This window comes from Pongo pygmaeus, chromosome 1 (assembly GCF_028885625.2).
Source record: "Pongo pygmaeus isolate AG05252 chromosome 1, NHGRI_mPonPyg2-v2.0_pri, whole genome shotgun sequence".
Lineage (NCBI taxonomy): Eukaryota > Metazoa > Chordata > Mammalia > Primates > Hominidae > Pongo > Pongo pygmaeus.
This window is the reverse complement of record NC_072373.2, coordinates 69804699-69830339: the sequence shown is the minus strand read 5'-3', so window position 1 is coordinate 69830339 and position 25641 is coordinate 69804699. Positions and strand designations below refer to the sequence as shown.

The 25641-nt window shown below is 35.3% G+C and overlaps 2 protein-coding genes across 17 annotated transcripts in view; both read left to right on the top strand.

Moving 5' to 3' along the window:
- The window catches only part of QSOX1 (quiescin sulfhydryl oxidase 1), a 299134-nt gene that overhangs the window by 165080 nt on the left and 108413 nt on the right, over positions 1-25641 (top strand). The window lies entirely within an intron of this gene.
- The window catches only part of CEP350 (centrosomal protein 350), a 159174-nt gene that overhangs the window by 111039 nt on the left and 22494 nt on the right, over positions 1-25641 (top strand). For all 16 annotated transcript variants that reach the window (XM_063651301.1, XM_054454017.2, XM_063651462.1 and 13 more), the window contains 7 exons: positions 68-225; positions 9879-10078; positions 13358-13569; positions 15423-15567; positions 18908-19068; positions 22440-22579; positions 25249-25331. In XM_063651301.1, coding sequence (XP_063507371.1) covers positions 68-225; positions 9879-10078; positions 13358-13569; positions 15423-15567; positions 18908-19068; positions 22440-22579; positions 25249-25331 — 1099 coding nt within the window. The remainder of the gene's footprint in view (positions 1-67; positions 226-9878; positions 10079-13357; positions 13570-15422; positions 15568-18907; positions 19069-22439; positions 22580-25248; positions 25332-25641) is intronic.

The following is a 25641-nucleotide window of genomic DNA, read 5'->3' as shown; positions in this document are numbered from 1 at the left end:
GACAGTATTATGATGGCTTCAAGGTCCTATTAAAGTCCAATACAATTTTGCCTCTTTTTGTTTGCAGGACTCTCATAGTGATGATGATACAAAGGATAATAAGGCAACCAGTCCTGGTCCAACTGACTTGGAGACCCGCAGTCCTTCTCCCATTTCAATCTCCAGCAGTGAAACTAGCAGCATTATGCAGAAACTGAAGAAAATGAGAAGCCGCATGGATGAAAAGTAATTTGTTTTTTATAAATATCTCTTGTTTAGTTACATTGAAAGTAGTACAACAAATAACATTTGTAATATACTTCACTAGATTGGATTGAGACAAAATATTTTATGGATTCAGTTGCATTTTAGCAGAATTGTTAGATTAACCTAGAAGCCAATTAACTGTAGATCTTATTTATAAAACAATTTTAATACGAACAGGTTTCTTATTTTAAAAAAACAAAAAACAAGACTAGGAGTGGTGGCTCACACCTATAATCCCAGAACTTTGAGAAGCTGAGGCAGGAGGATCATCTGAGCCCAGGAATTCAAGACCAGCCTGGGCAACATAGTGAGACCCCGTCTTTAAAAAAAAAAAAAAAAAAAATTAGCTGGGCATGGTGCCATGTGGGAAGCTGAGGTGGGAGGATCCTTTGAGCCTAGGAGGTCAAGGCTGCCATGAGCTATGATTGTGCCACTGCACTCCAGCCAGGGTGACAGAGCTAGACCCTGTCTCCAAAAAAAAAAAAAAAAAGTATCTGCCCTTTCTTTTATTGAAAGAAAGGCATGTCTACTAATTTGAGGAAGCAACTAATGGTATATCCTGACATTTCATCCTGTGACTCTCTGGCACCTCTCAGGCTTATTCAAATAGATGAAATTTTAACCTGGTGAGTAGGTATGAGTTCCTTAGCTGAAAGCAGAAAGGCTGAAATTTTCCAGGAATGTTGATTTGGCAGTCTTAACATTCTTCTAAAATAGTTCTAAGAATTATTTTGTAAAGACTCTTAAAGAAAGCTACTCCAACTTAGATATAGCTCAGTTGTACATCAGTGTTGACCATATAAAATGAAATTTATGTGAGAGTTTACTCTTTGGGGTGTATATTTAATTAAATCCGGTTATAAATTAGCTGCTTGTGGACTCTGTTCTTGCCTCTGTGACCTCCACCCCATATCTAGCTTCCTCGAAACCCATTAAATATGGAAGAGACTCATTAGAAATTTTTGCTGACTACCATTTTAAATTCGCAATTTGAACTACTGCAGATTGAATTTAAGTTTTAACTTGATAACCTTTGACAGTATACCACACATCACCAAATTTAATAATGCTCTATGTTTATATGTTAAATCAATCTATGATTTAGTTTGTTTTGCAACAGTCAGGAGTTTTAAGTGAAATCCTTACTTTCTGTGGGTGCAGTTCTATATTGGCACTTCATTGCAAGAAAGGCATTTCATAACTTAAAAATACCTAAATTGATTATGAAAATAAGTCTTAAAAATAAATACAGTTTTTAAAAATTAAAAATATAAGAGGTGAAACCAAATATTGACAAATATATGAATGAATGTTCCTTTTGGATGATTTCCATGGGATAGACTGATTAAGCCTTCTTCAAGTAGGAATTTATTAAAATTTAGATTAAAGATGCTTTCTTCCTTTCCTGATAGAATTTTCCAGTAGCCTATATGGGCATACTGTATTGTTCCAGCAATCTTTGAATTCAAAATTAGAATAATCTCTCATAGATTTTTATCACTAATTTGACATTGTATATCTGCCACAAATATCTTTGAATTGTAAATGTTGGGGGAACACAGTGTCAGAGTGATTTCTTCATTGATTCCTTGCTCTTCTATTTCAGTAAAATCTTCATTGCCAGTCTCTAAGAATGATATCCTAATTTAACCACCTTTGTAGAAAAAACTGTTAATTCTAGTCTGACCTTGAGGTCAGTCAGTTTCTGGGATGCTTATTTCAGATTTGGTTAAAGCTTTAAAAATCCTAAATAACAAGTTTGAGTTTGGATTTATTGACTTTGTTCCAAATTTTGTTAATTATTTTCATAGACTCCAAAATATTAATCACCTAGAATTTTTGTATTATTCCTCTACCTTTCCTTGACAACTATGGCAATTGATTTTTGAGAGATTTGTCAAGGAGAATAGGCATTGAAGCATTCAGTGACTTTTTGATCTGTTTGAGGCAATGAAATTGTGTTTGTGATAGGAATAGAGTAAAGGCAGTAGTGGCAAAGAAATGTTTGAATGATGGTGCTGAAATCTGAGGATAAGGCCGGGTCTGGTGTCTCACGCCTGTAATCCCAGCACTTTGGGATGCCGAGGCGGGCAGATCACCTGTGGTCAGGGGTTTGAGACCAACCATGGCCAACATGGTGAAACCTTATCTCTACTAAAAATACAACATTAGCCAGGCGTGATGACACATGCCTGTAATCACAGCTACTCTGGAGGCTGAGGCAGGAGAATCACTTGAACCTGGGAGGGGGAGGTTGCAGTGAATTGAGCTCATGCCGCCATACTCCAGCCTGGGCAACAAGAACAAAACTTAGTCTCAAAAAAAAGAAATCTGAGGATGAACTAAAGTATTTTCCGAAATTGGTGGTGCATAGGAAAGGAAGAGTATTGTTATGTACTATTTTTTGGTCTCTGAAACAAAGTAATGTGAAAACTAGCTTTTAAATACCATTTATATTACCGGAGCACCATAGTTTGATCTCCTTCAATGATGTTGGAGTGTCAGCTCAATAAATAGGGAGTCAGTTAATTTCATAGTCATTTGCTATGGTAGACACCTAACAATAAAATCATTTGAACCTCTGCTACTTTGTGAACAACAAAATCATTTGAACCTCTGCTACTTCATGACTAGGAACTTAGTTGTTCCATAGATTTGCAAAGGCAGTCATTCCTATTTTATTGTTATAAATCACCAAAGAGTAGTCGTCCTTCTCATAAGTTTAGCTAGTTTTTAGGGGGAACCTTTTCATTTTATGTCATTGCTTATTGGTAACTTTCTGAACTCTGATTATATGACAGATATTTTTCTGAAGTGATCATATCATTTTTGGCTATAGTGAAAGATTTCCTTTTTTAATATTTTACTGAGACAGTAATGCCTTTGTTGAGTATTAAAAACCATATGTTATATTCCTAACATATGGCTTTTCTTGACCTCTTTGTTGAGTAGACATTTTATAAATGTCATATAATTTCCATTTATCTGTATAGTAAAAAGCAAAAAATAATATTCAAAATGTGAAAGACATTAATAATGAAAACATGTTTGCAAAAGACATACAGTGGATCTAAGCCATGGACTGAATAGCTCTCAATGTTTTTGGTTTTATTGATAAGTGAAATCTGAGTTTTATTACTGTGAGGGATATTATTTACAATTTAAGTGGATTGCCTATAAACATGAAACAGATATTCATGAAAAAACACCATGCATTAACTGTTCCTGTTTATGGAGCAAGTGAAACACTGAAAGAATGGTGTTTTCTTCATCTTTAAGTGTTTCATTACTTAAAATAGGACACTGCATTTTTTCTTTCATTTGTTAACAGTAGCTTCTTCTTCCATATTATTTATTAATTATACACTTACCATCTCAGCAATTGTTTATTGATTAATGTGTGAGTATGCTAAGTGCTGAGGGATACCAAGATAAATCAGACTTAAGCCCTGTTCTCAAGCTTACAGTGTAGACGGAAAAAAGAATGAGGGGCGGGTTCACATAGAGAAGTATATCTAGATCAATTGCTAAGGAAGTTCAGAAAAGAGAAATTCTTACTGACAGTATGATATATGTCAAGGACATTTTCATGGATGAGTGTACTTTTTTAAGAGTCTCACTATGTTGCCTGGGATAGGGTTGGATTCAAACTCCTCAGTACAAGTGATCCTCCCCACTCAGCCTCCTGAGGGAGTTAAATATACTGTTGAATTAGTAAGTACTTTCAAACATAAAAAGAAGGGGCAGAAAGCATATAGCTATTTTTTGGTTTGATCATTCATTTCAGACCAAGGTAGCATAGAAAAATGAAGCCTTTAGTCACAAAACATTTTAAATACTCCTTTTATACTTCCCAGTTGGCTTACAAAACTGTTAAAGGAGAAAAATTAATGTATTTGGTTTTAAATGATTGATCAAAAAGTTAAGCAGATAAATATTTTATGACATTTCTCTGTCCAAAAGTATTTATTTTAGTGTCTGATCATGTCAAAATCTTCACCATTAATCTAAATTTTAAAAATGAAGGATTTTCAAGAGAAGGCTTTTGATATTCCATTAAAGGAGATATTTTAATTAGATTGTCTTAAATAATAATGTTAAATAGCATTGCTTTAAATTGAATAGAATTTTCTTAGACAACATTCTAGTCTATGTGTAGTAGCTGAATAAATCCTGATAGTCTGATACTTTGTTTTTATTCTCTGCAGGAATTCCTAGGTCAGGAATAATGTGCTGTATTATTTTGTTTACTTAGGTGTATGTAAATTATTAGATAATTTTAAGTAATAGAATAGATTTTGCTATAGAAAATCAGACCTAAGCTACATTTTCTTTTCGGTCAGAACTATCTGTATCCTCATTTATCCTCCTGTTTTTATATTATTAAAGATGCTAAAGTACTCAAAAGAATCCATTTTAAAATGTAAAGCACTATGTTCCATTTTTAATTATAACAGTAATAGAATTAAAAACCCAGAAGGAATAAAATGATTTAAGGTACTAAGTTTTTTATAAGTTTTGTTTTGGGAATAGTAAAAAGTAGTGTTTTAGTTTAGCTAGGTAGTCTCACTAGTTTGGAGATACATAGCATTGCATAAGGATTCACTAATAAAGCAGCAATAATTTTCTTCAAGATCAGTACAAATAGAGCAGTGATTCTTAACTTTTTGGGGATCTTGAGTTCGCTTGTAAATCAGATGAATGTTTTGGAACCTTGCCTCAGAAAAATGCATGTACACACATATATACAATTTTACATGCAATTCCAGGGTATCCATGGACTCCTTGGTATTCTAGTGGAGAAACTAATGATAATGGAAGCACAGTAACATCCTAAACAAATATAGAACTGTAAATGTTTCTTCTGTGAAGGTATTAAGATTTTGTTTGTTTTCAATATCTTTTATAATGAAAGGATTTTTAGACCTAGGAGTTCCATTTAAAATTTAGATTATAATTTTATTCAAATTATAGAATGATTTTATAATCTGTTAGAATGCAGGCCACAATTATATCAGCTCGATGGGCAACAAAAGTTCTCACTTAACGTCACATGGTCTAGCAGTCACTTGGTCTGGCAGTCTTTTGAGGTACAAAATAAGTGGAAATATTCCAACGGAGAAAGAGTCATAAAATGTTAAAATTGGAAGGACTCTTAGGGAAGCCGTAAAATATAGTCCCTTTGTTTTACATGAAGAAATTGAGGCCCACAGAGTTTATGTAACTTGCCTCAGGTCACACACACGCAGCAGAATGGCAGAGCTGAAACTAGAACCCTGTTCTCCAGAGTTCAGCTAGCTAAAGTCAAAGTTAAGTTAGCATATCTGCTTTCAACCTCATAGATTTTTTTAAAACCTAAATTGATGACTTAAAGTTATCTTCATTAGAAACTGATCCTTCTAAATAGTATTTTGTTGAAATTAGCAAAGTGCTAGATGGCTAATTGCTGGAGTTGAATAGCTGTACAAAGCAAGTTCAGAGTGTGAAAGTGTGACTTTAAAAGTGAATTAAGGCCAGGTGCCGTGGCTCACGCCTGTAATCCCAGCACTTTGGGAGGCCGAGTTGGGGAGAACACAAGGTCAGGAGATCGAGACCATCCTGGCCAACATGGTGAAACCCCGTCTCTACTAAAAATAAAAAAATTAGCTAGGCATGGTGGCGCGTGCCTGTAATCCCAGCTACTTGGGGGGCTGAGGCAGGAGAATCACTTGAACCAGGGAGTCAGAGGTTACAGTGAGCCAAGATCATGCCATTACACTCTAGCCTGGCAACAGACCACGACTCCATCTCAAAAAAAAAAAAAAAAAAAAAAAAAGTGAATAAAGCCGGGCACGGTGGCTCATGCCTGTAATCCCACTACTTTGGGAGGCCGGGAGGGTGGATCACCTGAGGTCAGGAGTTGAAGACCAGCCTGGCCCACATGGTAAAACCCCATCTCTACTAAAAATCCAAAAAATTAGCCAGGCGTGGTGGTGCGTGCCTGTAATCCCAGCTACTCAAGAGGCTGAGGCAGGAGAATCTCTTGAACCCGGGAGACAGAGATTGCAGTGAGCTGAGGTCGCACCATTGCACTCTAGTCTGGGCAACACGAGTGAAACTCCATCTCAAAAAAAAAAAAAAAAAAATTTAAAAAGTGAATTAAGCTGGGTGCAGTGGCTCAGGCCTGTAATGCCAGCACTTTGGGAGGCCAAGGCAGGTGGATCACCTGAGGTCAGGAGTTCAAGACCAGCCTGGCCAAGATGGTGAAACCCTGTCTCTACTAAAAAAAATAAATACAAAAATTAGCCAGGCATGGTGGCAGGTGCCTTTAACCCCAGTTACTTCAGAGACTGAGGCAGGAGAGTCGCTGAACCTGGGAGGTGGAGGTTGCAGTGAACCGAGATGGTGCCACTGCACTCCAGCCTGGGCAACAGAGCAAGACTCTGTCTCAAAAAAAAAAAGAGCGAATTAAGTACTCATTAATTCCTTAACTTCAAACATTTTAGAAACATAATGATTTCCATACTAGACTAAATCTGTTGTATATCTTATTCTTGTCCAGTGTTCCGTTGCCATCAGAGGACTTGTTGGGGAAATGCCTTGACATCAATCAAAAGCATTTTGTATTAGTCGGCATTTATGTCTCCATCATTCACAATTTTTATTTCTTTCCTGTGTAGCATCTTGAAGGATTATTAGTTCTATTGTGAAGTAATGCTCTTTCATCTCAACTTTATTCAGCATTTAAAGGGCACTCCTTATAGGATGTATTTATATTTAATAAGGAACATGTTTATGGAAAGAAGTTCTAACTTTTAAACTTTTCTTATTCTGTTTTTTAAACTATTTTATTTCCATTTTCTATTAGTTAGTTATTTCGTTCCTCATTCCTAACCTGGAGCTTTTGAATATGCTTAATCTTTAATAGAGGAAAATTATTGGTCTCTGTGTTGGGCTAGAGAAAAAATTTAAATTGTATATTTTTAAAGTTTATTTCACATGTTCCAATATTATTTTACTTTTTGTACTAGGTCATGCTTGCATTTAGCAGTTCTACACTTAAGAGGGTGGGTGATATTTGAATGTTATGAATAGATTTTTTGAGCCTTTTGCCAAGTGCCTTTGTTTTGCATAATATTTTGATAATTGGCATCAAAATAAGTTTATTGTACATTCATAAAGAATGGCAAGGAAGATTGTAATGTCTTAACTTGAAATTTAGCAAAACTGTTTTTCTTGAATTTCAGTGCAGAAAATCAAGGCAATCCAGATATGAATGTGTGTGTTTTTGCGTGCGTGTGTGTAAGTGAAGGAGAAATGAAATACTAAGTTATATGTGAGGAAACAGACATTAAAATAGTCTGTTATCTAAAAATACACATAGGCAAGATTATACATAATTTTAAGAATCCAAGTGAATGGCTGGATTTATACCTAGATTTTCTCACTTCTATGACATACTGATATTACTCCTTGCCCTTCCAAGGCAATAAATGTTGCCTTGATCTACAGGTTATTGTCGTGTGCATGTGAACAGGAGCGTGCTCTGTCAAAGAGAATTAACCTTTCCAAAGGTACTACTAGACTTTTTAATCCATACACACACGTACGGATCTATTTATTATTACAAAAGAAGAAAATTTGTTTTTTTTTCCTGCTTTTCTAACTGTAAAATGGAATGTTCTTCTTACCTTTAACCTTATGATTGAGCTGTCCATGTCAGTTTTTTTTTCTACTGACTATTTATTGGGACTAGCTCACTTTATTAATTATGCATCCTGATATCTTACAGAATGGGTAGTGTATTTCAATATTATTAATTAAGTGGGCCTTTGTTAGATATAAAGCAAGATACCTCCAGTAGGTCCTGTTAGCAGTAAGTTTTATATTGTAGAGGTGAACAAGGTATTTTTGTGTTAATCAGTTTACTAAATTGTATTATTTTCAAGCTAGATTGTGATGGGAAGGTTAAGTAAGGCAAATGTAGTGTTTTAAAATACATGACGAGGTACAGATTAAAAATCACTTGCTCAGGATTATATATGTGTGTAGAGTTGCTGATATACTAGGTTCATGGCCATAATTGTTGTACTGTCTGTTAAAGCTTAATTGAAAACTAATTTAGTCCCACAATGTGCTTCTTATTACTTTACTTACAAATAAGTAAATTTAACTGAAAATATAGATGGTGGTTAAGCAACATATGAGAAGGCATGTTTATTCAGGAATCATTGGTAAGATCTATAAAAATACACTTTTAAAAATGTCACACAGAGTGTAATGCCTGCTTTAACTGAGTCACTTATAATGTTCTTCAGGAAGCATATTAAAAGTTCTTCATTCAGCTCTTAAGCTTTCCCTTTCTCATTCTTCCTGCCTCTTGATCTCTTGGTTTTAAAATCTTCCTCCTTATTTTGTAGACACTGCTCTCCTGTTCACTACTTCTTCTCTGTCTTTACGTCTCATCACTGGGCCTCTCTCAGTGTCTGTTTTCCCAACCTTCATCCCAAATTCCAGCTGTATATCTACAACCAGTTGGTCAGGTAACTTTGCACCTTTTTCAGTGCACTCTTTGATAGAGCATGCTCTGTTCTTTTTGTTTGTTTTGTTTGCTTTTCTCTCTCTCTTTTTTTTTAATAGCCTGGAGGCCTCTTGTCAAATGTCCCATAAATTTTACCTTTTGTTTCCACATTAATTTGACATGATGATTGCTCAAGAAGTAGAGTGACAGCTCTTCTTGTGCTTTTTAATAAGTGTTTGTGCGATACATGTACGCATTTTTCTTGGTTAGCTACCACTATAGATGTAACACTAGTAATGTGAGCAGCCCACATTTTATTTAGTTGTGGCATCTACATTCGAAGATGGTTTATTAGTAGCCTCTAAACTAAGTAATTTTTCCTAACTCAGTAATTTCTCCTAACCCTTTGGGCCTAAGATATCATTGACTATTTAAGTTCAGAAATCAGGTTAAATTGAGAATTTGATGTATCCCTTTACTCAAGTAAATAAATAGTTACATTTATATGCATAAAACATGGACTGTGGTACTCAGTGTTCTCTCCGTGAAAAAAAAGATTTACCACTTGACATTGTATCTCTTAGGTAATGAAAGAAACAAAACTCATTAGACCTGAAACAAAGCCAGGCAGAAATTTAAAATAAAAGTAAAAAAGGGACATGAACATGTTTTTTGTTTGCTTGCTTGTTTTGGGGCTTTGGGGTTTGTTTTTTATTGTTGTTTTTGGTATTTGTTGTTTCGGGTTTTGTGTGTTTTCTGGTCTGAGCCTTCAGAATAAATTCCTTACATCTTCTGTTATGGAAAAGAATAACCTACAAAAAATGAATATCTAAATATGAACATTATCAATTATGGTTGTCTAGATATTCTGAAGGTTTTTTTCCTGAATATACTGCTATTTTTCCTTTGCTAACTTTACAAATCATTATGAGTGAAACATAAATTCCCTCATTTTCTGAACAAGTTGACTCATGAAAGCTTCTATTATCTCAAGCTTTTTTCAGAGAGAAGAGTAGTATGAATGTTCTGCTTTTGCACAGCTTGTTGATAAGGTGGTGAGTGATAGAGCTCTCAAAGTGATCTCTGCATATAGGTTTGTTCTCTCAAACTGTTCTTCATGGTGTGACCATAGGTTTCTGACAAAGCGGGAGCAAAAATTAATGCAACGGCGACAACATGCAGAGGAGCTCCTAGAGTGGAAGCGACGTTTAGATGCAGAAGAAGCAGAAATTCGTCAAATGGAAAAACAAGCTTTGGCTGCCTGGGACAAAGAATTAATAAAACCCAAAACTCCTAAGAAAGAACTGGAGGACCAGAGAACAGAACAGAAAGGTAATAAATACTAACTCTGTTCACACTACAAACTAAAGCCTAACATAATTGAAAGATATATTTCATTACTTTTAAAAATGCGAGGCTGGGCGCAGTGGCTCACGCCTGTAATCCCAACACTTTGGAAGGCCAAGGCCAGAGGATCGCCTGAGGCCAGGAGTTCAAGACCAGCCTGGATGACATAGCAGACCCCGATTCTACAAAAAATTAAAAAATTAGCTGGGTGTGGTGGTACATGCTACTGAGTAGTCCTAGCTACTGAGGCAAGAGGCTTGCTTGAGGTCAAGGTTACAGAGAGCTATGATCACCCCCACTGTGCTCCAGCCTGGGTGACAGAGTGAGACTCTGTCTCTAAAAATAAAATAAAATTATAATTAAAATGCAAATGATTGAGGTGATGCAAATAATGAGAAAGATGATATAACCACAAATGCTGGAGAAATTAGAAAGATAAAAAAAATTGTGGCCAGGCACAGTGGCTCATGCCTGTAATCCTAGCACTTTGGGAGGCCGAGGCAGGTGGATTGCCTGAGCTCAGGAGTTTGAGACCAGCCTGAACAACACAGTGAAACCCCGCCTCTACTAAAATACAAAGGAAATTAGCTGGACGTGGTGGAATGCACCTGTAATCCCAGCTACTCAGGAGACTGAGGCAGGAGAATTACTTGAACCCAGGAGGTGGAGGTCGCAGTGAGCTGACATCGCACCACTGCACTCCAGCCTGGCAACAGCGAGACTCCATATCTCAAGGAAAAAAAAAAAAAAACTTGTAATAACTTTATTCCAATACAAACTTGAAAACTTAGAAAAAATGGCTAAATTCTTCTAAAAAATAAAACTTACCAAAGCTTACTCAGTAAGATAAGAGAACCCTCCTGATTCTTTCACCAGTAAAGGAATTGTACCCCAGTAACTAAGCATCTTTTTACAGAGACTTCATCCATCTTTATCAGTATACTAGATTAAAGCGGGGGGTCGGGGGGGGGAACCTGGTATTATAATTCTTTACTTTTCCATAGAATAGAAAAAGAGACATTTCTCAACTCATTTTATGAGGCTAGTATATAAGTTTGATGTTATGTCCATAAAAGGACAGTATCAGAAAAGGAAAGGCCAATCTTACCTATCCTGAATTATGTATTAGCACACCAAGTTCAACTATATATGCAAATCCTAATACTTAATGACAGAGTGGGATTAGCACACATTAAAAAGTTGATAATGTGGCGAATTACCTTACCCAGATTAAAGGAGAAAAATTGATCATCTCAATGGATTCAGAAAGGCATTTGATAAAATTTAAAAAGCATTTGTGGGCCAGACACACCTGTAATCCCAACACTTTGGGAAGCTGAGGTGGGTGGATCACTTGAACCCAGGAGTTCAAGACCAGCCTGGACAACATGGTAAAACCCTCTTTCTACCAAAAATAAAAAAATTAGTTGAGCATGGTGGCATACACCTGTGGTCCCAGCTACTCAGGAGGCTGAGACATGAAAGTCACCTGAGCCCAGGAGGCAGAGGTTACAGTGAGCTAAGATCATACCACTGCACTCCAACCTGGGTGACAAGAGTGAGACTCTGTCTCAAAAAAAATGAATAAATAAAAATAAAAAGCATTTGTGATAAAATAAATAAACCTCAGATCATAGTAGCCATAGAAAGGAACTTTCTTTACCTGATAAAGGGTATTAACAAAAACAAAAAACCAAACCTATAATAGATACCATACTTAATGATAAAATATAGAAAGTTCCTTTGGATTTGGAGATAAGACAAGGAGGCTTATTTTTAGCTCTGTTCAGCATTGTGTAGAGGTCCTACACAGTACATTTAAGGCTAGAAAAAGAATTAAAAGCTATAAGGAGTGAGGAGAAGCAAAATTCTCGTTACTTACAGTTAGTGAAGCTACACACATAGGTAATCCAGAATTTACATGTTAATTATTACTGTTAATAAGTGAGCTTAGCAAGGTTTCTGGTTATAAAATTCATATACAAAATTCAATTGCATGTCTATACATCAGCAAAAATTGATTAGAAAAATATATTTTTTTAAAAAGATACAAATAGAAACAATATATATGAGAAACAAAAAATATGAAGTACTTAGGAATAAATTTAACAAAAAGTGTACAAGATCTTTATATAGAAAAATTTAGAATTTTATTAGGAGACATTAAAGAAAACCAAAACAGCCTGGGCACAGTGGCTCACGCCTGTAATCCCAACACTTTGGAAGGCCAAGGCACACACATCACTTGAGCTCAAGAGTTCGTGACAAGCCTGGGCAACATGACCAAACACTGCCTCTACAGAAATATTAGTCGGGCATGGTGGCGCAGGCCTGTAGTCCCAGCTACTTAGGGGGCAGAGGCAGGAGGATTGCTTGTTCCTGGGAGGTCGAGGCTGCAGTGACCTGTTCGTGCAACTGCACTCCAGCCTGGGTGACAAAGCAAGACCCTGTCTCAAAAAGTAAAAAAAAAAAAAAAAAAAAAAGCCAAAATAAATGGAACATTATTCCATATTCACAGATTCAGTGTCATAAGATATTAATTCTCCTTAAACTGATCTGTAGATTCAAGACTATTTACATCAGAAACCCAGCAAGGTTTCTTCGTAGGAAACCTTTGACAAGCTCATTAAAAAATTTATATGAGGCCGGGCATGGTGGCTGACGCCTGTAATCCCAGCACTGTGGGAGGCTGAGGCGGGTGGATCACCTGAGGTCAAAGTTGGAGACCAGCCTGGCCGCCATGGTGAAACCCCATCTCTACTAAAAAGACAAAAATTAGCTGGGTGTGGTGGCATGTGTCTGTAATCCCAGCTACTCGGGAGGCTGAGGCAAGAGAATCACTTGAACCCGGGAAGCGAAGGTTACAGTGAGCTGAGATCATGCCACTGCACTCCACCCTGGGCAACAAGAACGGAACGCCATCTAAAAAAAAAAAAAAAAAAAAAAAATTACATGAAAGAACAAGGATCAAAAAGCAAAGACACTACTAAAGAACCACAAAATGCAGAAACTTACTTTACCATATATCAAGACTTCTAAGGTGTAGTGATTTAAATAATAACATTTGCACAGAGAGAGACAAATAGACTGTGAAATAGATAACCCAGAAATAGATCTGTGCATCTGTGGAAGCTATGACTCTCCTGTTTGTGGGAGGCAAAAATGCAGTGAGTAATAATATGCTAAAAACAATGTTTATCAGTGCAATTTTCCCATTGACCAAGATTGTATTTTTTTTTTCTTGTTTTCACCTTCTCTGTCTAGAAATAGCAAGTGAAGAGGAATCTCCAGTACCTCTGTACTCTCATCTAAACAGTGAAAGCTCCATTCCAGAAGAATTAGGCAGCCCTGCTGTTGAATATGTACCATCCGAGTCTATAGGACAGGAGCAGCCAGGGAGTCCAGATCACAGTATACTTACTGAAGAAATGGTTTGTTCACAGGAACTAGAATCTTCTACCTCTCCTAGTAAACATGTAAGTTAATGTATATTTATATGTTAAAGATTCTCTAGAAAAAAACTGTCTGAAAGGTATATTAGCACTTATATTATTGGTATTAATGACAGTGTTAACTGTCACCATACTTGTAACATATAGGATATAACATTTGAATAGAGATAAAGCTTTTCATTTACAAATATATGAATTTTGGCATTAGTGGAGGTTATAAAATCATTTACTGTCAAGTCTGTTAATATTGAGGGAATAGGAACTTCTAAAGTCTTTATGAAAAACAGTTTGTAGGAACAACACAAGTTCTTTCTGAAATTTGTTTTTTCACATAACAAAAACAGTAAGATCTTAAACCACACCAGAGTACCTTTACTGTAACTGAATTAATAACTTCTGTATAACTCATAGAATAAAAGTAATGGTTTAGCTTCTTAAAGGCAGGTCTGAAACAGTTATTGATTTTAAATTAAGATAATGGCCATTATTAGACTAAGATTTTCTACATTGTCCTTAATTGTGTACTTTATAGAAAAAAAAAACTAGCTGGTAAAAACTCAAGATAGGAACTTAACTCTTTTTTTTTTAAATATAGCAAATAATTAGCATAACAATATTAAATATTTAGTATACTGTGGTATACTAAAGTATACACAGACATTGTTAAAGCCTCTTTATGTTTAAAAAAAGATCTGCCCAAATTCAGAATGGAATATTCTTTGTTGGAGTCTTCCATTTTTATTGTGATAGAAAGAATTAATTTTATTTCCCCATTGAAAAGTCAGTCAGGTTCATTTGTGTTACAGCACCTAGAAGATCTAGAAGAAAAACATTTTTTATTCATTGAAGAGCCTATTCAATACTGTTAAAAAATATTTCAATGTCCTTGTGCACATACTTGAAATCAGCATTTTTAGGTTATTAAAGGCTTTTAATAATTATGTTAGTGGTTTCTTATTTATTATATGATAATATTAGACTTATATAGATAATTTACTTGTAGCATTATCTATTATTCTGTAAATTTCTACCTTCCAGGAATTTACAACCAAACTGCCTTTATACAATCTTAAAAGTTTATTAGCTCTTATAAATCAATTAGATTCTACCTAGCATCATTATTGATGAGGCTTGGAATAGCCACAAACTGATTGGCTGTTAAAAATTAGAGCTTTTTTCACAAGAAAATATATCAAGGAAATCAAAACTGGTATGTCTTAAAGTGGTTTTTATAATAAAAGCTAATATTTATTAAGTGTTTATTTACGAAGTACTTACCAAGTACCTTACGTGGATTATCTCATTTAACCCTCGCAAGAATCCTATAAAATAGATACTGTTCTAATCCCCAAGCTAGGACATTTGCCCAAAGTCACAGGGATAGGAAGTGATAGTAGCTAGGAATCAAATCAGGCATCTCACTTCCACCTGATGTCAGGATAGAAATTTTGTCTTTTGTTCTCTTGTGGGCAAACTTCTTATGCTCTGTTTTCTTCTTCCCTTCCTCTCTCCTTTCCGTAAAAGTAGTACATACTGAGTATTTTTAAAATTAAAAGAATGGGAGGAGGGGAGTAAATATCACTGACACAATAATCACTTCTAATTTATTGTAAAACTTTTTAAAAGCATGCTCTTTTATAATTTTTTTCTATGCCTTCAAAAAAAAATGAGGTCTTATCCTTTATATAATTTGCAACCTTTTTTTAAAAATCAGCTTTCCCAGGTTGAATAATTTGTAAACTTTTTTCACTTATGTCTTAACAGTTATCTTAAATTCTTTGTAACTATTATCTTTATATGGCTAGTATGTCAAATTTTAAGTAGAGTTTTACAATTATATCACAAAATAGTTTCCATTTGGTTTTCTGTTTGAACAGTCACTTCCCAAAAGCTGCACATCTGTGTCAAAGCAGGAGTCTAGCAAAGGAAGTCATAGGACTGGAGGACAATGTCACCTGCCTATCAAGTCCCATCAGCACTGTTATAGTTGGTCAGATGAGTCATTATCTATGACACAGTCAGGTAAGACTAATCATGAGGAGTTTTTATTTGTGTTGTATTTGAACAGCCTTTACTCTAAAAGGCTTCAAGGAGTTTGTTGACCTTAGGAAGCATATGTAGTCAGACAGTGGTGAGTTTATGTAGGATTGTGAAGAAGATTAATACCATATTGAATATATCGAGTTAGGCATATTCAGTGTATTGTTTTTTTTGTTGTTTTTTAAGACGGAGTCTCACTGTGTCACTCAGGCTGGAGTGCAGTGGTGCGATCTTGGCTCATTGCGACCTCCGCCTCCCAGGGTCAAGCGATTCTCCTGCCTCAGCCTCCCGAGAAGCTGGGATTACAGGCACCCACCACCACGCCCGGCTAATTTTTGTATTTTTTTTTTTTTAGTAGAGATGAGGTTTCACCACGTTGGCCAGGCTGGTCTCAAACTTCTGACCTCAGGTGATCCGCCCGTCTCGGCCTCCTAAAGTGCTGGGATTACAGGCGTGAGCCACTGCACCTGGCCCACTGTACTGCTTTTTGAATTCAGTTTTAGTTTTGAGAGTAAACATTTAGTCAAGGAAACATGAAAAATGTTATTCTTTGTTTTTTTCTGGTAATTGATTGTGTGTTGTACCCTTTTGTTTTCCATGTGTCAGACAATTATAAATCATGGAATTTTCCTACACCCATTTTTACAGCTCTTCTTTCTTCTTTGAGTAACTACATAATATTTCAAAGAGTAGATGTACCATAATTTATTTAACTGTTTCCCTAGTGATGGCTATTTAGATTTTCTTAAATATTTCACAATTGCAAATAATGCTATAATAAACATCTTTATGTAAATATTTACACACACATATATATATGCAGTCATGCATCACTTAACATCCAGGATATGCTCTGAGAAATGTGTCATTAAGCAATTTCATCATTATATGAACTTCATAGAATGAACTTAGGCAAACCTAGATTGTGTAGCCTTACTGTACTCTCAGGCCATATGGTATAGCCTCTTGCTCCTAGGCTGTAATACCTGTACAGTATATTACTATACTGAATGCTATATGCAATTGTAACACAATGTTAAGTATTTGTATATCTAAACGTAGAAAAAGTGTAGTAAAAATATTATGACTCGTGTGTGTGTGTGATATCATATATCATTTATATGTGTGTTTATCATATATGATAAAAATTCTTTTTGTATATTTCAGTGTGGAATAGATTCTTAGGAATAGAATCATTGAGTCAGGCCAGTTGAAGAAAGTTGTCTCATATTTCTCTGTGGAAATTTACTAATGTTTTTATATATTTGCTTTTATGTACGTTGGTGAAAAATTACTTCCAAGAGAATAACATGTCAGTAGACATAAACTTCAATACTTGGAAACATGGGTTCTTATCCTGGATCTCTTACTTACCAGTGACTTTCTTCAAGTTTCTTTGCCAATACTGGATTATCTTTTTCATTTGTTAGCAATGGAATAATGTTTCAACCATCCTTGCATGAGTTATGCACCAAGGATTAATAATAACATTTGTAAGATACTGTTTTATTGGTGACACTTATTTAAGTAAGAATAAATGGTTTTAGAAAAGTAGCTCTGAGGTTTCTAAACTACAGATTCACTACCTATTCAAGATGACATTATTTATATTCAGTATTTGTAGAAGTGGTAGATATTAATGTAGTAGAGTTATAATACCTTTACTTAAATGATGGGAGAGTTTATCAACCAAGCTAATATAATCAGTGTGTGTCAAATAATCAGAAACTCCCGCCTCAGCCTCCTGAGTAGCTGGGACTACAGGCGCATGCTGCCACACCTGGCTAATTTTTGTATTTTTGGTAGAGATGGGGTTTTGCCATGCTGCCCAGGGTAGTCTCGAACTCCTGACCTCAAGCATTCTGCCCACCTTGGCCTACCAAAGTGCTGGGATTACAGGCATGAGCCAGTGCGCCCGGCCTGCATTTGATTTCTTTAGTATTTAAAAACATAAACATTTTCCAAGGCCTTTCATCTAAAAACCCCAGGTTTTTCATCACCTGCTATTAAATCTCCAACCATAGATGGTAAATATATTTTTTATTGAAAATCACTGCTGGCATATACAATTTTTTAAAATATTAATTTAAAATAGTTATTTCGGGGGCAAAATTGAAACTAAACCTGTAAGAGTGTAGTGGTCTACAAAATCTTATCAAAATAATAATAATTTTGGAAGCATATAAGTAAATATTGAGCCTTGCATATGCTAAGGACTCAGTATGATGCCACCACTAATATAAAACAAGCCTAACTTTTCCTAGTATGTCTTAATTCAGTGTCATAGAAGTGACAGGAACTCAGATTTTATTATTTTTTATTCAGACATTTAGACCACACTATTAAAAAGACTGTAATCTTTTTTGCATTTAAGTAACTTCCATAACTAGCTCTTACACAGTTTAACCTGAAGTAACTGATAAAATCCTGGTTTTTGATGTGATGTTAAGTCTTAAGATTTGTGTATGACATTATTTCTGTTGTAAGACTATTAAATGTCTCACTCAACATTAGTGTATGGAAATGACACCATTGTGTGATTGAGGGAGGTGTGAGGAACAGTAATTTCTATCCTATGTAATTTCCATGTGTAGTGAAATAAGCAGTGTCTTTAAATGATACCTGTTTGTTTTCATAGCATGTGTATGACACATTATAATGAAATATCTTTTTCATGATGTTGCTATGAGTAGACGTCTTGTGTATATGAACTTTTGGAGAGAAAAGATTTAACTAGCTTCATTTCAGTTATTTTAAATATTTTGAGAGCTTTCAAAGAAAGATTACAGCAGAGTCTATTTCTTTATAATTTCTCTCTTTTTAATGTGGTATTAAGCCATCAGGTAATGAATCACAAGCAATTTGAAGTGGTAAAACTCTAGTTTGATTTTAATATGACTTAAAAACTATTAAATTATGTATTAATAACTAAGGCAAAAGACAGTTAAATATGATTATCTTGTCACCAGAAGTAATTTCTTGCAGAATATCCAAATTTCATCAATCTAAAAATTTCTCAACTTCCAGCTGCATGTCTTACCAAGACAGTGTATCTCAAGATTTATTTATAATTTCAAGTAGTACAATTAGAAAGTGAAAATAAATAGGAGGAACCAAGCCAAAAATAAAGTGTGTGTGGTGGGCCGGAGGGGAATTATAGGGATTCATTTTAGTAATAAATCTTTTTCAGAAGCTCATATTTTAATTATTAGATTGGCTTTATTTAAATGGAATATTACATTACAGCTTTTTATTAGTAGTTACTGAGTTAACATTATGCTTAAGTCAAAATTATAAATAAAAGATTTTGTATCTCTTTCAGAAACTACATCTGACCAGAGTGATATTGAAGGTAGGATCAGAGCTCTGAAGGATGAGTTGCGGAAAAGAAAATCAGTCGTGAACCAGTTGAAGAAGGAACAGAAAAAAAGGCAAAAGGAAAGACTGAAAGCCCAAGAAGCCAGTCTGATCAAGCAGTTAGAGGTTAGACATAGGAAGAAGGGGGTTAAATATCAAAGCTAATGTGTATGTGACGTCTAAAATGTTTTTAATGTTGTTAATAAAGTAATGGATTAGGATTCTTCATTATTAGTGTGGTGCCACATTTTATTCTCTTAAAAAAATCTGAGGGTATCTAAGGACATTCTTGCTTAAAACATTAAATTTTATTTTATTTATTTTATTTTTTTTTTGAGATGGAATCTCACTCTGTCGCCCAGGCTGGAGTGCAGTGGCGCGATCTCTGCTCACTGCAAGATCTGCCCCCTGGGTTCACGCCGTTCTCCTGCCTCAGCCCCCTGAGTAGCTGGGACTACAGGCACCCGCCACTACGCCCGGCTAATTTTTTGTATATTTAGTAGAGACGGTGTTTCACCGTGTTAGCGAGGATGGTCTTGATCTCCTGACCTCATGATCCCCCCGCCTCGGCCTCCCAAAGTGCTAGGATTACAGGCGTGAGCCACTGCACCCAGCCAAAACATTAAATTTTAAATTTAAATATTAAAATAACAAGTATTAAAATAAATATTAAAATTGGCTACATATAGTGGGGTGTTCCTGAAGTCCCAGATACTCAGGAGGTTGAAGCAGGAGAATTGATTGAAGCCAGGAGTTTGAGGCTGTAGTGCACCATGATTGCACCTGTGAATAGCCACTGCACTCCAGCCTGGGCAACATAGCAAGACCTCCACCTCTAAAAAATAAATATTAAAATGAAGTATTAGATTTTTTTTCTAAATAAGAAAGATTAGGCCTTTGAAAGAAAGATTGGTGTCTATACCCTCGTAAGCAGAGAAGTATTAGATAATTTTAGCTTTTGGAATTGTTGCTGCTTCCCTTCCCCCTTTCCTCTTTCCTCTTCCTTCCCTCTTCCCTGTCCCCTTTTTTTCCCCTTTTCTTTCCTCCTTCCCCTTCCCCTTTCCCCTTCCCTTCCCTTATTTCACAGAATGGTGTTTCATGCCACACAACCTATTAAATAGTACACTTCTTTGTACTATTTGAATAGCTTCTAAATGATAACTCTTAACTTGAATTTTCCCCCAAGCTGTAGCAGCCTTTCTGATTCTGTCCCAGGCTGGGAACCTGGTTTTGATGTCTTCCTTATTCTGTTCTTTCCTGTCCATTCAGTCACTAGTTCTCATGGATTCTTCTATAAAGTTTCTTGTTTGTCCTTTTCCATTCCCACTGCTTCCAGGCTAGCTGGGGCCCTTATGACCTCTTGCCTCTACTGTCTGCGTAGTCTCTTAGATGTTCTGCCTCACACTGCTTTTCTATTACACACATTCTGATTCTCTATTACACACATTCTGTTTCTCTATTACACACATTCTGCCAGCCCGGTGTTCCTGGAACATGCCATTCATTGTAGAATCAGACTGAATCTCCTACTCATTGCAAGAATCCCTTCTCATCTCATCACCAGAGAACATCATTCAACTTCTACCTGAACACTTCCAGTAACAGGAATTTTCAAAATTTTAAGCTAATTGGTTTCCTTGTTAGACTCTAAGTGCTCTAAGTATTAGAAGAACTCTTTGTTGTATTTAGCCAAAATTTCTGTCCTTTTAATTTCCACCCATTGGTCCTTGTTGTGTAACAGCAAACACATGCTTCTCCTACCATTATTAATTTAATCATCAAATATTCAAATGCCTATTTATGTGCCAGGAGCTCAGCTAATTACAGATATTTTTCATTTAATCCTCACAACAAGATGTGAGTATTATTATCCCTGTTTTACAGATAAGGAAACTGAGTTTCAGTGAGATTAATGATTTATCCAAGGATACACAGCTCATAAATGGTGAAACTAGGTTTTTAATCTAGCTCTAATTTTAAATTCTGAGCCTTTACCATTGTATTGTCTTCCACACAGAAAATAGGCCTGTTAATAGATCTGGAGAAAATAAACATTTAAACAGGTACACAATACAGAGATGGAATAGGGATTGTAACTTGCACAATGGTTAGAGTAGGAAAAGTGATTAAGATACAATGACCATACTGGGGAGTTCATGCTGGAAAGAAGTGGAAACAAAATTTAAAAATACAGATTATATTCAGGACCTTAGAAGTCAAACTGATGAGTTTGGATTTCATCTTATCCGTCAACTAATGAGGAGTCATTGAAATAACTGTTGGAGATAAAGTACTGTTAGAATGAATAGTATTGCTCAAAAATGTTCCTTAATAGCTATGTCAGTCAGAAAAGAGCCCTCTAGAGAGTGCCATACGATCCGTCTCTTTCAGCATTCTACTTAGTGGCATAAACAAAGACAAAAGAAAATTCTGTATTTAACTTTTAAAATTACAGTATATGAGATATACATATATATATAAAATACATACCAGTTCATATAAAAATCTATTGGATTTTATTTGATCACAGATTTAATAAATGGACTGCACTCATATATGTATAGCTTTCAGATCTTAGTAGTCATAGTCCTCGTATATACCTACTGAGCTAGAACACCTAGCTGTGGTGTAGGTTTAATACCAGGAGTTACTTTAACAAAATGTTGACAATTCAGACGAAGGTAACATGGATGATGAGGGCTGTAAAATAGTGATTTCAGCCCAGATTTTAGGGATCTAAAATCTTGTAGCAGTTAACAAGCATCCATCCATCCATTAGTTCATTTTATAAATATTTATTGATAGGCTACTTTGGACCAGACATTGTGAATAGGACATTGTGTACCAGACATACAGTGTTGAACAAAACACTAGTCTGAAATAGAGCTGTAAAAGTAAGAACTTCAGCCCAGAAAACTAAGGAATGATATATTAAATGGAGGAATCCCCTTATATTTCATACAAATTATAAATTAGTAAAGTTTTGTTTACAGAATGGGTAATAACCAGGAAACTTTTTTTTGTAATTCTCAACTATCATACTGTCAACTCTACCTTTCTCTTTTCATAATTTGTATCCCTAAGTACTTAGCCCATAAGAAACTTACTGCTATTGAAACTCAGAACAGAATGGCTAACTTCTTAAAAATACCATGAAAGTAATAGTACACTCTTTAGAGAATACAAAGAAGTTTTTTAATGTGGCAAGGTATGAATTATTGCTTCATAGTATTAAACTTCTGTAGATTTGCAATATCATTTCTTAATTGATACTGGAATTACAATTATATATCTTGCTTATATATAGATTATTTTGAGAAGGATGTACAAATAACTATAGAGTTCTGGAGAATGATGCTGAGGGGAGCAGGGAGGGAGATTTTTATATTACATCTTCTTTACTGTTTGAGCATTTTACCTTAAAATATACTATTTTATAATTTAAAATAAGTTTTAAAAATTCTGCCTAGTGACTCCTCTGGTTTTTCTAAACTTAGTCATATGATGAATTTATTAAGAAAACTGAAGCCGAGCTTAGCCAAGATTTGGAAACATCACCAACAGCCAAGCCTCAGATTAAAACGCTCTCCTCAGCTTCTGAAAAACCCAAGATCAAACCCCTCACACCACTACACAGGTAGAAATTTTTGATAACTTGTCTGTATTCTTCCTTGTTTGAAAAAGGAATAAGGGAATATTTTCAGTAGAAGTTACCTTTTAAGTAACTGAAATTATAGAAGTAAAAATATTATTTTCTATTTTTAGTGTCAGTAAATTAAAATTGTTACGTATTACAATTAAAAATTATATGTATAAGGTATTGATTTTAAAATACATTTTTAATCCTGCAGTCTGATGGGTACAATGAAAATGGTACTTTCCAACATTGCTAGTAGTAGCATAAGTTGATGTGGACCTTTGAAAAAAACAGTTTGGCTATGTTTCAGAAGTCAAAAATAAGTCTGTAACCTTTGACCCAGTAGTCCTATTTTTGGAAGTCTAAATTGAGAAAATGTGGGGTACTGAAAATCTCTATTTGCATGAATATATTTATAATAACATTCTTTATATTCTTTATATTCATAAAACATTGAAAACAATTTTTATGTCCAAAAATGGATGAATAGCTCAGTAAATGACGGTTCTCTGCAAGCAATGTAATAGTAATGCAGTCAGTAAGCAAATACAGAAGATACTAATTTGCAACATTAGGATATATAATATTGTGTATTAGGAAGTCAGGTTATCATATTTAAATTTTGAACAAAAAGTAAAGGTTAGATCAGTTCAATTGAGAAATAGGGGTCATTTCAGAAAGAACGTTATTCATGAATGACTAAAAGCAAAAAAAAAAACATTGGCATATCATAGAAGCTGAACATAATAGGATATTGCTGGAGTTAGCAGAAGGAAAAATAAACAAAAGCCAAATAGTGAAAACCTTGTACTCATTTATTCTTAGCAGTTTGTGTTTTACCTTTTAGAAAATGTGGAGCCTTTGAAGGTTTCTTTAAACAGTATTTTGGGACATTTTTGCTAGAGAGGTATGGCAGGCTCATTACAATTAATTTAGCATTACCTAAATTTGAATCCTGGCTCCAGTTCTAGCTGGTTCTGTAACTGTGGGCAAGTTATTTAACCCCTCTGTGCTTCAGTTTTTTAATAGAGATTTATAAAGGTAAGAATAATACCTGATTAATACACTTGTTATGAGGTTTAAAAGACTTAACAGGGCTTAGGACACAGTAAGCATTGTGTATTAGCTGCTGCTATTATTATTATTATTGTTACTATTTCTAGGGAAGCAGTAAAAAGAAAAAAGTTTAAATCATATCATACCCAACTATCCTACAATAGCAAATGTCAACAATTAGATATGTTTCCTTCCGGGATTTTTTATGCTCAGATTTTGTGTGTGTGTTTTTGTTACATATGTATTTTTCCATTATATTATGAAGTGTACATTTTAATTTCTACATGATATGGTATTGAATGGCTTTGTAATTTTCTTAAGCCACTGAAGGATTTTAACCAGAGAGTGACACAGTCATGTTTGTGTTTACAGAGATCTTTCTGACCACAGTATAGAGGAAAGATAGAAAAGAGTAAGCTTAGAAGCAGGAAGAAAAATAGTCTAAGCCAGACCTCAAGTAAGCAGTAGTAAGAAGAATAGAAAACAGGAGACATATTTTAGGATAGTGAAGGATTAAAAAGTAGACTTGAGCCAGGCATGGTGGCTCACGCCTGTAATCCCAGCACTTTGGGAGACTGAGGCGGGTGGATCACAAGTCAGGAGTTCAAGACTAGCCTGACCAACATGGTGAAACCCCATCTCTACTAAAAATACAAAAATTAGCTGGGCATGGTGGTGCGCGACTGTAATCCCAGCTACTCAGGAGGCTGAGGCAGGAGACTCGCTTGAACCCGGGAGGTGGAGGTTGCAGTGAGCCGAGATCACGCCATTGCACCCCAGCCTGGGCAACAGAGCAAGACTCCATCTCAAAAAAAAAAAGTAAACTTGACTAGTTAAAGTGCTAGATGGGGTAGCAAGTCTAAGATGACTCCCGGGTTTCTCTTAGGTAGTTGATTGGGTCAAGGTTTCATTAATTTAAATGGAAAAGCTGGTTTTCTGTGGGAGGCTTATGATTTTGGTTTTAAGTGTTAATTTTAAGTGCCTGTTGTTTAAGTGAAACTGTGAGGAAAGTTATCAGGGTTAGAAATATGAGGAGGATAAGCACATATATAGAGGTTGAAGCCATAAATCACCCAGAGGAGATAGCATTCAGAGAGAATAAATGGGAGCTAGGTACTCAAGATGATAAAATAGCAACATTTTAGGGCATTGTAAAAAGGTAGGAAGTGAAAGCCAAGTATTACAGTTTAGCAAATGAAGTCAAGAAAATAAAGAGAGCGAATGTAGCCTCTTCTGTTATCTATAAAGAATAAGAGAGGACAGTAATATGGGGTGGTTTGAGCAAATAGCTTTGAACAAATAAGAGAGAGACAACTTTTCTTCCTGCAGGCAGGAGGAAAGGCAGTTAGGATGGCTGTGAATATGGATGAACTTGTAGGTAAAAGTTTGAAGGTAAAGTTCATGCCTGTTGGCCTGTTTTTGTCATCTAGTGACAAAGGCAAGGTCATCTAGTGAGAGTGATGAGAGTTAGAAATAGGCTTGATGAAAGTGACATAGATTGACATACCTACTGTAGAGAAGAGGAAAGAAGCAGTTGTCTAAGAATGTCTGCTTTTTGTTACCAGTTATTATAATAATATATTTATTTCTGCTCATTAATTTTTACACGTCAGATCTGAAACGGCAAAGAATTGGAAATCACTAACAGAGTCAGAACGTTCCAGAGGATCCCTGGAGTCTATTGCTGAACATGTTGGTATGTAACTAGAAAAAATAATTAACTTGTAGCTACATAGTCTAAGGATTTATGCAAAGGCCTACAAAATTCTACCTCTATAGCTTTTTTATTAAAAAGTGAATTTCTTAAGTAGATTATTTAACATTTTAAAGTTACTTTTATATTTTAAAGTGATTTATTGGCTATGTGTAACTTATATGAATCCTTTTTGTTTGTTTTGGTGTTTTGAGTTTTTTTTTTGTTCGAGACAGGGTCTCACTCTATCACTCAAGCTGGAGTGCAGTGGATCATAGCTTACTGCTGCAGCCTTGACCCCCTGGGCTCAAGC